The sequence below is a fragment of the Carlito syrichta genome, unplaced genomic scaffold (assembly GCF_000164805.1).
Source record: "Carlito syrichta isolate Samal-C Ts95f unplaced genomic scaffold, Tarsius_syrichta-2.0.1 Scaffold143284, whole genome shotgun sequence".
NCBI lineage: Eukaryota > Metazoa > Chordata > Mammalia > Primates > Tarsiidae > Carlito > Carlito syrichta.
This window is the reverse complement of record NW_007087380.1, coordinates 620,155-633,081: the sequence shown is the minus strand read 5'-3', so window position 1 is coordinate 633,081 and position 12,927 is coordinate 620,155. Positions and strand designations below refer to the sequence as shown.

Sequence of the window (12,927 nt, the reverse complement as noted above, 5' to 3'; positions counted from 1 at the left end):
AATTTATACTGAAAAATGTAAAGAAGAATAATAACCCCAAATGCTGCTACCTGAGATAAAAACCACTTATATTTTGGTAAAATTTCTTCTGTATTAAATTACATTACCATGTTTATTTGCCAGGTGTATTTTGTGTGTGTGTGTGTGTGTGTGTGTGTGTGTGTGTGTGTGTGTGTGAGAAAAGTCTGTGTCCATTTTAAACTTGGTAGTTTAAATTACTGGTATGTAAACAGCTCTTACAAATTAAGAATATTAACTTGTCTTTTTCTTGAAAATACTTTCTTATTTGTTTACAACAGCATTTGACTTAAGAGTTTAATATTTTACAAGGTAATCAAGGCTGGTACTACCTTTTGTAATTTCTTAGACTGATTCTCTGTTTTAAAAATATTTAAACCAAACTGAGTAAAATACTTACATTTTCATCTAATTTTAGAAAGTGGTTTTATTTTTCTCAGGAGATTCTTTAATTCTCTTAGGAATGCATGCTGACATGTGAAATGATGAAAATGATTTTTTCCAAACAGTATTGTCCACAGCAGTATAAAATAATAACCATTCATTATTCATTAGTTTGTGATACCTCTTTTCTCACCTACGTTTTCATACATACTAGGGTCTGTTTTAGAGTTATCTATTCTGGTCACTATTCTTTATCTATCAATTTGTATTATTTTAACTGTTTTATCATCATATTTTTGTTTTTTTTGAGTTGGAGTCTCACTCTGTCGCCCAGACTGGAGTGCAGGGGCCGCTCCCAGCCACCGCAGCCTTGACCTGCTGGGCTCCAGCGATCCTTCCGCCTCAGCCTTCAAAGTAGCCGGAATTACAGGCAGGCGCTACCATGCCCGGCTGATTTATTTATTTATTCATTCATTCATTCATTTATTTATTTATTGTAGAGAAGAGGTCTCGCTGCCCAGGCGGGTCTCAAACCCATGGGCTCAGGCAATCCACTCACTTCAGGCTCCCAAAGGTGTGGGATTACAGGCTGAGCCATCGAGCCCGGCCATCATATGTTTTAATATACAATTGTAGGCTAAGTTTGACCCTACTGTACCCTTTATTATCAGCACTTTCTTTGCTATTTTTATTTGTTTTTGTTTGGTGATGACAAATCAAACGATAAATTACTTGGTCAGTTACTTGGTAGATAGTGGTTAAGGGAAGTGAAAACTCAAGTGCTTCTATAGTAAAATGTGTCTTAGAGAAGACAAGGAATGCAAAGAACTGGAGGCTAATTCTTTGCTCCATTCATTTCTATTGATACTTATTTTTAAACTTAAAATTTATTTTCCCGATTGTAAAAATAATGCTTAATATAAAAAGAAAAAAAGTAGGAAAAAACCTACTGTTAGTACTTTGGGTATATTTCCTTTCAATCTTTTTGAAATGAATCTTTTATTTCCTGATACACAGTTGACATCATATCAAATACTCATATTTTTCACCTCGCATAATAATACATTTTTGAGTTAGTTTTAATTTACAATTTAGTAGCAACACATTATTTAAATTATTCTCAATCTGGCTAAGAATTCAATGGGTAAAAGGTGTTCCACAGTCATCACTGGACTAGAGGGTTTAGTTTGAAAGACAGAAACTGACCTAAGTACACCATTTACCCAGGCAATAGGCATTGATTAATAGCAACAACACAGAACTGGCACCCTGCTTATTAATGCGAAGGTGAAAGAGACTCAGTCTGTTTACAGTCCAGCAGTTCTAGGTTGTCTTCGTGACTTTACATGAAAGGACCATGTTGTAATTCACAAAATTTCAGTTTTTTAAATAATTAAACGTGTCTTTCTTCTTAATTGTACTGTTTACAGATATGTTCGCATGGGTAGCAAACTCCAACTTTCCATTCTGCAGTATTATTTGAATATGTAAGTGATAAGCTTAAAATACTTTGCATAAACATTTGATTTGCATAAATATATCTACAGAGAGCTATACTTTAAAGTATGAAAGAGGCCTGGAACCATGAAATAAATTCTGGAAGACATGTGGAGTCAATATATGAATGTCATTATTCAATCTTAAAGCATTACTAGATCAAGCATTTCAGCATACAGAAACTGAACTAGAATGTCTTATCCAAGATCAACCAGACAATATGTGGAAGAAATAGGACTAGAAGCATTTGCCAGACAGACTAGAAGTCATTCCAAGCTAACTCCATTTTTTACATGGGGATTCAGGTTCTACCACAAAGGAAGAAAGGTAGAGGAAGAGTCAGAAGGCTCCTGTTTTGCTACTTACTAGCTATAGAGTTCCTGTTAACTCTTGGCCGGGCTTGGTGGCTCAGCCTGTAATCCCAGCGCTTTGGGAGGCCGAGGTGAGCGGATTGCCTGAGCCCGTGGGTTCAAGACCCACCTGGGCAACTTGGCGAGACCTCATCTCTACAATAAATCAAAAAATCAGCCGGGCGTGGTAGTGCATGCCTGTAATTCCAGCTACTCGGAAGGCTGAGGCGGAAGGATCGCCAGAGCCCAGCGGGTCGAGGCTGCGGTGGCCGGGAGCGGCCACTGCACTCCAGTCTGAGCGACAGAGTGAGACTCCAACTCAAAAAAAACCCCAAAAAAACCCACAACAACAAAAAACTATTTAACTGTCTGTGGACTTCAGCAGACTAGTTTCTAAAAAAGTTAAAGATGTACTCCTAAAATCCTCTTACTTGAACTCTCTAAGATATCAAGTGTTTGGTGCAGCTTAACACATTCAGGGCTACTCTGGGTCTGCCACACTGGGATCTTTGGGGTTTGGATCCCTAGAACCTTCAGTGACCAGACCACTTCCTGGGCTTTCCTAATTTAGTCCTGTTTCTGGTCCCAAGTGATAGTACCATGTTGCAAATTGTACAGTGAACAGCACAAGAAAAAAATTTTTCTGTAGAGGTTGTTTTTCGTGATTTAAAGATCAAGTCTTTCAATTCTGTCTCGACCTTTCCCTTTAGAATCGTAATATCGCTCTCCTTAGAAGGTGTGAATTAAATGACTTTGGAAATATTTGAAAATGGAAGAATTAATATTCAAAAAGTACTAATTAAGAACAGAAAAGCAGGCATTTTTCACTACCAAGATTTTTGGAGGCATACTAATCTCAAATAGACAATGACCAAATCTACTAAAGTCCTGAAAACAAAGTAGGTGAAGTACCTGGATGGTGGGGGCGCTTTCTGGTCATATTTGTAACAATAGTTTTTCAAAATTAGGTATATAGAACTAGGCTAACAGAGGCAGATAAATTTGGTGAACTTTACCTGTGGATTAGTTCTATGGACTGAAATAATGTCATTTCTTCAGGCCTTCTTTCTTAATATAAACTGAAGATTGTACAAGATTTTCTTTTTTTTTTTTTTGAGTTGGGGTCTCACTCTGTCACCCAGGCTGGAGTACAATGGCATGATCATGATTCACTGCAGCCTTGACCGGCTGGGCTCAAGAGATCCTCCTACCTCAGCCTCCTGAATAACTGGGATTATAGGCATGCACCACCACACCTGGCTAATTTTTTGATTTTTTTTATAGAGACGGGGTCTTGCTATGTTGCCCAGGCTGGTCTCAAACTACTGCCTTGGCATCCCAAATTGCTGAGATTACAGGTACAAGCTACTGCATATGGCCTCAAGATTTTCTTTAAGGTATTTTTCATTTCTCAGATTTTCATAAAATATTAGTTTTCTTGTTTTGGGTATCAACTTCACTATCACAGTTATGGAGTTAATTCCATTTTTTCTACAAAATTTATTCAGACATCATCCCAACTATACAGCTAAATGACGTATAACGTGATAGGACACTGGTATTAGGGTTTTTCATAAAACACTTGGAAAAGCATATCTCAGTAAGTGTCAAGGGATTTTGCCACACAAATTTCCTATCATTTCCTCCCAAGCCTGGTTAAGTGGTAATATAAGACATGAGTCCTACAGATTATAAGGAATTAGAGAGAATTAGTTTTAAGAGAGAGCTACCAAAATACTGGGAAAAGTAAATTGTAAAGACCAATGGGTATCATGGCTCAAAGAAAAGCAATTAAAAAATTTAATATTAGACCATCCTCATACCTGTAATCTAATTTTGAACACAAACAACTAATTAAGGGATGACCATCTTAGCCTCATTATACTTGGTTCCAATCATTATTAACATTTTAAGTTCACCAAGGTCAGCACTTTAAAAACTGGAGAAATATTCTTGAGAAAAATTTAATTGCATCATTCTAGTACCTTGGGTCTTTTTCTGTGTAAAAACGTTCATTACGTTTGTTATCACCAAAAGTTGCTCGATATACGTCATGACAGCGAAGGTTCCTCTGGAAGGTGTAGAACAAAACATCTTCATCTTCTTCATCCTTTACCCATTCTGAAATAAAGTAAGGAAAGAATTACACACAATCACCTACATACAGTTAACAAAAAGACACATCATGTTCTAACTTTGAGTGCCAAAGAGAAGAGATATGCAAGTGTATCCCAGGAAATTGATCATAGTTTTGACAGTACCTAACCTGTGTTAAATGCAAGTCAGATAGTTTCTCAGAGAATAAAACACTATTACAACAGTTCCCAGTTTTCAAGTAGTTATCAGTCTCAGATTACTCAAGTTTCCAAACAAGAGCTAAATGTTCAATATATAAGAGACACATTGGTAAAGTCACATTTGCTTTCAAGAGATGAATTATGTGCAAATCCACAACTTGAAACTTTAAGTCTGAAAAAATACTGAATCTTTCTCTCATGCCTAAATTTTTTCAGTCTGCTTACAAGCCACAGGGTATCTCCAATGACTAAATACATTTTAAAGCTGGTTCTTGATCACACCAGAAACTATCAATGGAAGTTTGTACACAATTACATCATGACTGCCACCTGGCTGACAGTGATTGTAAGTTGCCATTGTATAATATGCAACCTGATTTTAGAGATTAAAATGGACAAAATGCATGTCTCGGAGTTCATTATTTAGGGTTTAGTTTAAATGCACTGCAAAAGCATTTAGCTAAACAATGGAGAAAATAAGGACAGAAAATGTAAAGAGAGGACAAATTATGAACATATATATCACTCAATAAATAATAAAATTTAAAATTAATTCTATTATTTAAAATGTTACCACTTCCACTGATGAGTAAGTTAGTTGAACAATCCAGAGTTCCTTGGTAATTACTTTGGGCAATTTGCTATAATAGCTCTATAAGATAACATGAAATTTAAGAAAGCATATTCAAGTTTAAAGTTGAATTAAGTGTTAAGATACAACCTATGTACAAAAATTTATTCTAAATAAGTTGGGAAAGAATTGCTGATACATCAAAATACACTGTACAACTTGGACACTGACTATAACTCTTTTAAAACATGAGCAATTATTTCAGAATTATCTATTGAGATAAATAATTAAAGAAGGGAAGGTCTCTGGAAGCCCATTGGAATTACACAGGTATAAATGGATCAGACACTCATCTTTTCCTTCATTTGCAAAGGCAAAAAAAAAAAAAATTCAAAAGTATAGGTGATTCTCTTATACTGTTGTTGCCTTTTCGACACAGAAAACTTTTTTGGTTGGTAGCTTACCAAAACTAGACACATTTGGAAAAGAAGCCTCCATTACAGGTTGATCACAGAGCTTCACAACTACACAGGTAGATGCTTCAGAATCCTCGGTTCTTATCTTGGCAGCCACATATTTTTCATCCGGAGCAACTCTGATACAATCAATGAAGGGCTGGTCTAATTTAAGTTTCTCCAAATTGAATAAAACTTCATAATTATCATTGTCTGCTGCATAAAGAAAAATATAAAAGCAATAATTCCACAAGATGTACTTATATTTCAATGAAATGTAAGCTGTCTTTCAATGTTTTAAATTAGCATTCCTATTCTATAAGAGGTCATATTTTGGCTTCATTCAACAATGAATGGTGATTGACTTACACATAAACTGGCATCAGTTATTTAATATTATCAATTTGCTATTCATTATTATTCTATGCACCAACCTATGAGATATTATTAAATACTGCTATAGTCTACTTTGAATCATATAAACCACATAGAACCTAGAAAGCAAAAGAATATAAATGACATTGAATAATATATGTAAAGTGCCTAGCATAGTGCCTGAGACACAGCAGATGCTAAAAAAATGCTAGGTCCCATCTACATTTCCCCACCAAGCTCTTAACTATATATCACACACACCTAGATATTAAAAAAATAAAAATTCAGGAATAATCTTCAAGTAAGTATTTTCCATACCTTTGAAAAATTAATAATGAGAAATCTAAACATAAGAGCATGTTCAAAGGAAAAACTTGGTGTACCTTCTTCATCTTTGGAACGAACCAAACAGCAACCTTCTTGATAATAAACGAAACCACCATGTTTAATCTGACAACAAAAATAAAGAAATGATTTATTAAATAATAACTTAAACTTGTAATGGTATGACTATTCAAGATAAAGAAGAAATGAAATCTCTTATAAAAAGCAAATCGGAAGTATATGAGTAAATAAATATGAAATACAAAATGGACCACTTTTTGCAATATCATTGGCAAGATTCGGTTTTCATATATTCATAATCACTGGAGAGGTTTGTAATAAATAAATGCAGGAGGCAATAAAGAAAAGGTGTAACAAAAGGTGTACAGTTCTCATGACTGTCCAAACCACTTCAACTATATTTTGGAAACATCTGACACCTATGTATTGGAATTCAGTTAACAGAAATCAAGTGGCATCTTTAAGGAAATCCAAAGTGATACAGATGAGGAAACTGTGACACAGGCTAGCCTGAAAACTCAGTCAGTAACTGCGATTCTTTCCTTTAAAATATGCTGTCACTATCAACCGTACACAGACTTGATTTGATTTTACACAAAGTGTCTCATCCTCTGTTAAGACAATGAATATCACCAATAGATGACTAGTGCTCTTGTCCAACATCTATATATTAAATGTGACTATTAAGTGATATCATTTTAGTGGCTTAAGACACATTAATTATCTGCTAGGTAGTGGTATAATTTGAATCTGGAGCTCCTGATTTTTAATCTACTGCTACTTCCATTCTACTATGTATGTGATTTTCACTTATAATTTGTAGTTCTATTTTCCAACCTTATTGAAAAATCTTCAACATGTATGTTGAATCCATTTCAATTGAATATTTATAAATATAAAACAGATACTTGACTACCATGGTATTACACTACTTAAGGTGAATTCTTTTTATCCCAGCACTTAGGGAAGCCGAGGCGAGAGGACTGCCTGAGTCTGAGGGTTTGAGACCTGCCTGGGCAACTTGGTGAGATCTCGTCTCTACAACAAAGCACAAAAACTAGCCAGGCATGGTGGTGTGTGTCCATAATTCCAGCTACCTGCAAGGCTGAGGCAGAAGGATCACATAAGCCCAGCAGGTTGAGGCTGCCATGGCCGTGAGCATGCCAGTGCACTCCAGCCTGGGCAATAAAAGTGAGACTCCAACTCAAAAAAAAAAAAAAAAAATGTAGACAGAGCAATCAAATGTTTTCCAAATAAAGAAATATGTGTTAGCTTCATTTGAACTTTTCCTTGGAATCATTTAATAAATTTGTATTAATTTATTTATTTTTGAAGTTTTAAATTGCAGAGTTTATTGGTGGGAAGAAGAGAAGGGAAAAAGAAGATTCATGGCAGAAAGACCTGCCATGGGCAAGTTTTTCAAGAAAGAAAAACTGCCTTAACAAAACTTTAAATCATAAATGGTTATTCCCCAAAACCAGAACTAATATATTAAACTTGGAAATTCATTTTAGTTTTTGATCCCTAAACTTATTTTAAGGATCACACACTGCATATTCTTTATACTTTAAAGTTTTTCAGCATATTTTAAAGGCCAACAGCAATATAATTTTGATGTAGGATTATGTCTATAAATCACAAAGCATCTCATTTGCATCTTGATTGGTAATACCAATTTTTTTTTTTAAAGATATGAGCTAACCTACCTCTGCATTGATGATTTCATATTCTTCTTGTGGTTGTGTTTCCAATTTTGCTCTCACTTTTTCAAAGGCATCCATGTTTTCTGGGAGAGATTTTTCGTTTTCTTGTTTAACAGGCAGAAGATCCTGAAAAAGTTTTATTGGTATGATTAAAATATTTCAAACTAGGGAGAAAAACTTTTACTTTTTAGAGAGAATTCTTATTTCTGTTTCATGCAAGAGTTACAATGTTAGGTCAACACCTATAAAATAATATGCATTTTGCAGATTTTAATTGTTCTTTCTTAAGCGCATAAAAAACTCTTCATTTAAAAAATGCAAACAAAGAAAATAAGGTATACAACTGATGGCTATACTATTATTTTAAACAGATGTTCAGAAATACTATGGGAAAGATTTATATAAAATTAAGGAGAAAAGACAATTCCATGCATTTTTATGTATTTAATAGTCAGGAAAGACAGGCAGAAAAAAAGTCTTCAATTTTATAAGTAGTGAAGTACCTCCTAAAGGGAAGGAAATATCAAAAGAATAGGAAGACATCATCTTTACTAAAAAATGTTCACAATTACTTTATTCCCAGTCAGAGTTAATACATTTTTCCTACTTCATTAACCATAACTTTCTTCTCTTGTGGGGATAAGTAACCCCTAAAACAGAACAGTTTATCACATCAAAAAGTGAGTTAATGACTTATAAAACAAAGCTTCAGTTTAAGGAAAAATAATATATTCATTTTATGGACAAGAACAATGGAAAAATCAATGAACATGAATAGAGATAAATAAGCACTCACTGTCTTACTAGGAGTATCTAATAAGCTGAGAGCTTTAGTCTGGCAAACAAATATCATATAAATCATTAAAATTTGGATAAGGCAAAAACTTAGTTGCCAAATTTAAAAAGTGTTCAATAATTCAACACTCCCTGGAATTTGCCTTGTTTAGGCAAAATAATTCTGGCCAAGGTTTTCAACTTTGGCGCTCTGCCAAAGATGACAACTGTACAGAAATTCTTGCCAAAGACAGCACTAAGTTTTTGGTAAGGATTTCCAACAGCTGGAAAATATTTATTGCACAAGGATGTCCATGATACTTTATCAACGTTGAAGAGAATGCAAGTTATAAATATAGTTTATGTTACAAAGAGCTTACAATCTAAAATTAAAGATAATAGGAAAACAACTCAAATTAAATGGAAAATAATCACTTTCACAAATGCTTCCTTTTAAGGCATTTTGGGATGTGTTATGATTTGAATTAAATTCAAATTATTAATAGCAATACTGGTAGTTATGGTAGTCTCAGTCATTCAGCCTCTATTTCCAACCATATAGTAATAATTTTTTTTTTCCCCCTAAGAGACAAGGTCTCAGTATGTTGCTCAGGCTGGTCTTAAAATCCTGGACTCAAGCAATCCTCCTGACTCAGCCTTCCAAATGGCTGGGACTAGAGGTGTGTGCTACTACGCCCCATATAGCTAATTTTTTGAGTAATTATTTGAAGACCAAATACTGGAGGCTTATATGTTGATTTTTCATTCATTTTTGAAGCATTCTGAAAAAATCTATGCATGATCTTTAGAGTAGTGAGGCATAACAGGCATATCAATAATCCTTTCATATCAACCAAAATAAACATTAAATTATAAGTCAGAAGATTAATAGAAATCTGAAACTATAATATATAATAAAGCAATAGGAGCTGCCTTTTCATTTCTAGATGTAGGCTTGTCTGTTCTGTATACCCTATGAAAACTTTTAAAAGAGAGTCAGGATAGCTGTGAGAAATACCTCTCTCAAGCAGCCTGGTGCTTACAGCAGGTCATGGAGCTGGGTTTTATTTCCTATAAATACTTGTTTTAACTGAGAGCCATGGCTACCACAAAGCTAAAGGCAACAGAGTTGGGCCCAATACTAGTCCTCTTAGTTAAATCTATACTTCACTTTCCTGATTAATTTTCTTCTGTGCCACAAATCCTGAATAAAATGAGCTTACCTGAACCAAAATTAACTCTGAAAGCAATAGGGTTTTTGACTGCCTTAATGAAATGTAAGTAGGATTCAAGAACTTACTAAATAATTCCTCAAAAGGAATTCCCAAAGAAATACAGATTTTATATAATAGTCATAAAATATAATATTCATAAAGTTCTTTATGAACTTGCTTTTGTTTTTTGTTCTGTCCCAAGAATATCCACTGATGGTTTTAAGTTTTCATTTCAATTCTAGCTGGCATTAGCATTAGGGTACATAGCTAAAGCTATCCATTTTAGCCAAGTATCTTAATACTTGTTTCAAGGGCATATACTAGCTAACAGAGCTGAAGTAAGGATGGCTTTCCTTTTAAATTTTAAGAAGTTTACATGAACGGTATTACTCCATTAGTAGAAAAAAGAAGCATCCATTCCCACTCCCAAGTGGCACACCACAAAACCATTTTAACAATGAAAACTGTTATAAAATAGGAGAATGGAGTAACTTTATTATGGCAAAAATGCAGAACTCTACAGACAGAAGAAGGGCAAACTAGAAAGACACGGGATAGCCTTTTAGTCAAGATGGTACCATTAACAAATGGCTAAGTCCAAGCCTGGGGCAAGGGGAATAGAGAATAGACTTGGGAGATCTTGTGCCAGAAAGTATAGAGGTACTCAAAGCTTAATGAAGACATGCCCAAGGACACAAGAGCCAATCTGAAGGCATTCCTACTTGCTACAATGTGAACAGCAAAAAGAATAATGAATAATCGATTGGAATACAATGGGAAAAATTCACAGTAACTGAAAAAAAAGCAAAAATCTACACCAAACAAAAATCAAAAGAGAGAACAAGATCAATAAAAAATGAACAACTTCTTTATTGAATCATCCCAGCTAATAAATGTAGACAGAATAATGTAATTAGAAAATAATCACTTCACAATCCCCAATGAAACAACTGATTAAAGATTATCAATGGCTGTTAAACTCCAGGTGAAAGAATGTTGGGTAATACAACATTCACACAGTACCAAACCCTACATCCCTTTATAAAGAGAACTAGCAGTTACCACTTGAGCCAAAATGATCAAATTTAACATCATTAATACTGGTACAAACTGATATTATTTGTCTCTGGATATAATGCAATATGAAGCATTTTGATTTAGAAAACAGAGTAAATCTAAAACAGAGTAAAACAGAATAAGGAGATAAATCTTAGAGTAAAAGTTTTAAGCAGAAGAAAGGAAATAAAATTAATTGCTTCAATGAAACTGATAAACGAAAGAGAGAATAAAAAAGTTGATTCTTTTAGAAACCTAGTTAAAAAAAAAGACAAAATATAGCAAAGCTAATCAATAAAAGATTTTGAAGAATAAAAAAGATTTTATAAGTCATAATAAACTTATAAATATCAATATATATGAAAACACATAAAATGAATACGCTTCCGGAGAGAAAAAAGAATTACAAAACTGACAAGAAATAGAAAAGTTACATAAATCAGTAACTGCTAAAGAAATTAAATTGGTAGGCTGGGCTTGGTGGCTCAGTCTGAAATCCCAGCACTTTGGGAGGCTGAGGCGAGTGGATTGCCTGAGCCTGCGGGTTCGAGACCCACCTGGGCAATTTGGCAAGCCCTCGTCTCTACAATAAATCAGAAATCAGTTGGGCATGGTAGCGCACGCCTGTAGTTCTGGCTACTTGGAAGGCTGAGGTGGAAGGATCACCGGAGCCCAGCAGGTTGAGGCTGCAGTGGCCAGGAGCATACCATTGCACTCCAATCGGGGCGACAGAGTGAAACTCCAACTCCAAAAAAAAAAAGAAAAGAAATTAAATTGGTAATTTAGTGTCCCCTTCTTGAAAGAGACACCAAGCCTAGATACTTTCAAAGGTGGCTTTTCTGGATCTTCAAGGAACAGATAATCTTCTCACATGCCAATTGTTCAAGAAAATAGGAATAGAGATAAAACTACTCAATTTGCTTTATTAGGTTAATATAACCTTGACACCAAAAGGACATTGACAATATAAGACAATTACAAAATCAATCTTATTCTAAAATAAAATGGGATATAGCAACTATTTTTAAAAAGCACAAAACAAAAACAGTAACAGTAATGATAAAATCTTATGTAACTAAGTAGGATTTTTCCTAAGAATGAAAAAATGGCCCAACATTAGAAACACTATCAATGTACAATGTAATCTAATGCAAATAAAGGAGATAAATTTTAGAGCTATTTCAATAACATCAGCTTGTCCTACTATTAATGATGCTAAGTTTGATCATTTTGGCTATTGTGGAAAAAATAGAAAATAATAAACTTAAAAAATGATAAAACCTTAAAACCTTAGAGAGGAACTTCTTTTTTTTTGAGTTGGAGTCTCACTCTGTCACCCAGACTGGAGTGCAGTGGCCGCTCCTGGCCAATGCAGCCTCGACCTGCTGGGCTCTGGCGATCCTTCTGCCTCAGCCTTCCAAGCTGGAACTACAGGTGCGCGCTACCACGCCTGGCTAATTTTTTTGATTTATTGTAGGGATGAGGTCTCACCAAGTTGCCCAGGTGGGTCTTGAACCCACGGACTCAGGCAATCCACTCACCTCAGCCTCCCAAAGCACAGGATTACAGGCTGAGCCACCGAGCCGGCTGAGAGGAACTTCTTGTTTCTGTCAGCTGTCTTACATAGGAATATACCAAATCTTTCATTAAAATACCTAAATGTATTAATATATTCGTTGTATTTAGCAAACAGTTTTCCCAAAAATTGTAATTATATTCATTTAAAATATCTAGTTGTATTTGTTAATTCATTTTGTTATTTAAAATAAATTGTTAAATGAAGGAAAGTAATTCTTTTCCTTCCCCTTCTCTTCTGTCCTTCCTACTCCACTGACTGCTGTTGTCAAGGTCACTGAATGGCCACCACATTGAAAAGCGCAGAAGTTAA

The 12,927-nt window shown here is 34.7% G+C and overlaps 1 protein-coding gene across 8 annotated transcripts in view; it reads right to left on the bottom strand.

The window, feature by feature from the left end:
• Positions 1-12,927, bottom strand: part of PREPL (prolyl endopeptidase-like) — a 40,565-nt gene that overhangs the window by 17,893 nt on the left and 9,745 nt on the right. For 6 of the 8 annotated variants that reach the window (XM_021708654.1, XM_008050228.1, XM_021708653.1 and 3 more), the window contains 4 exons: positions 7,999-8,121; positions 6,331-6,397; positions 5,582-5,788; positions 4,235-4,370 (listed from right to left, as the gene is read on the bottom strand). In XM_021708654.1, the coding sequence (XP_021564329.1) occupies positions 4,235-4,370; positions 5,582-5,788; positions 6,331-6,397; positions 7,999-8,121 (533 nt within the window). The remainder of the gene's footprint in view (positions 1-4,234; positions 4,371-5,581; positions 5,789-6,330; positions 6,398-7,998; positions 8,122-12,927) is intronic. The other 2 variants (XM_021708655.1, XM_021708657.1) reach the window with 1 other exon arrangement.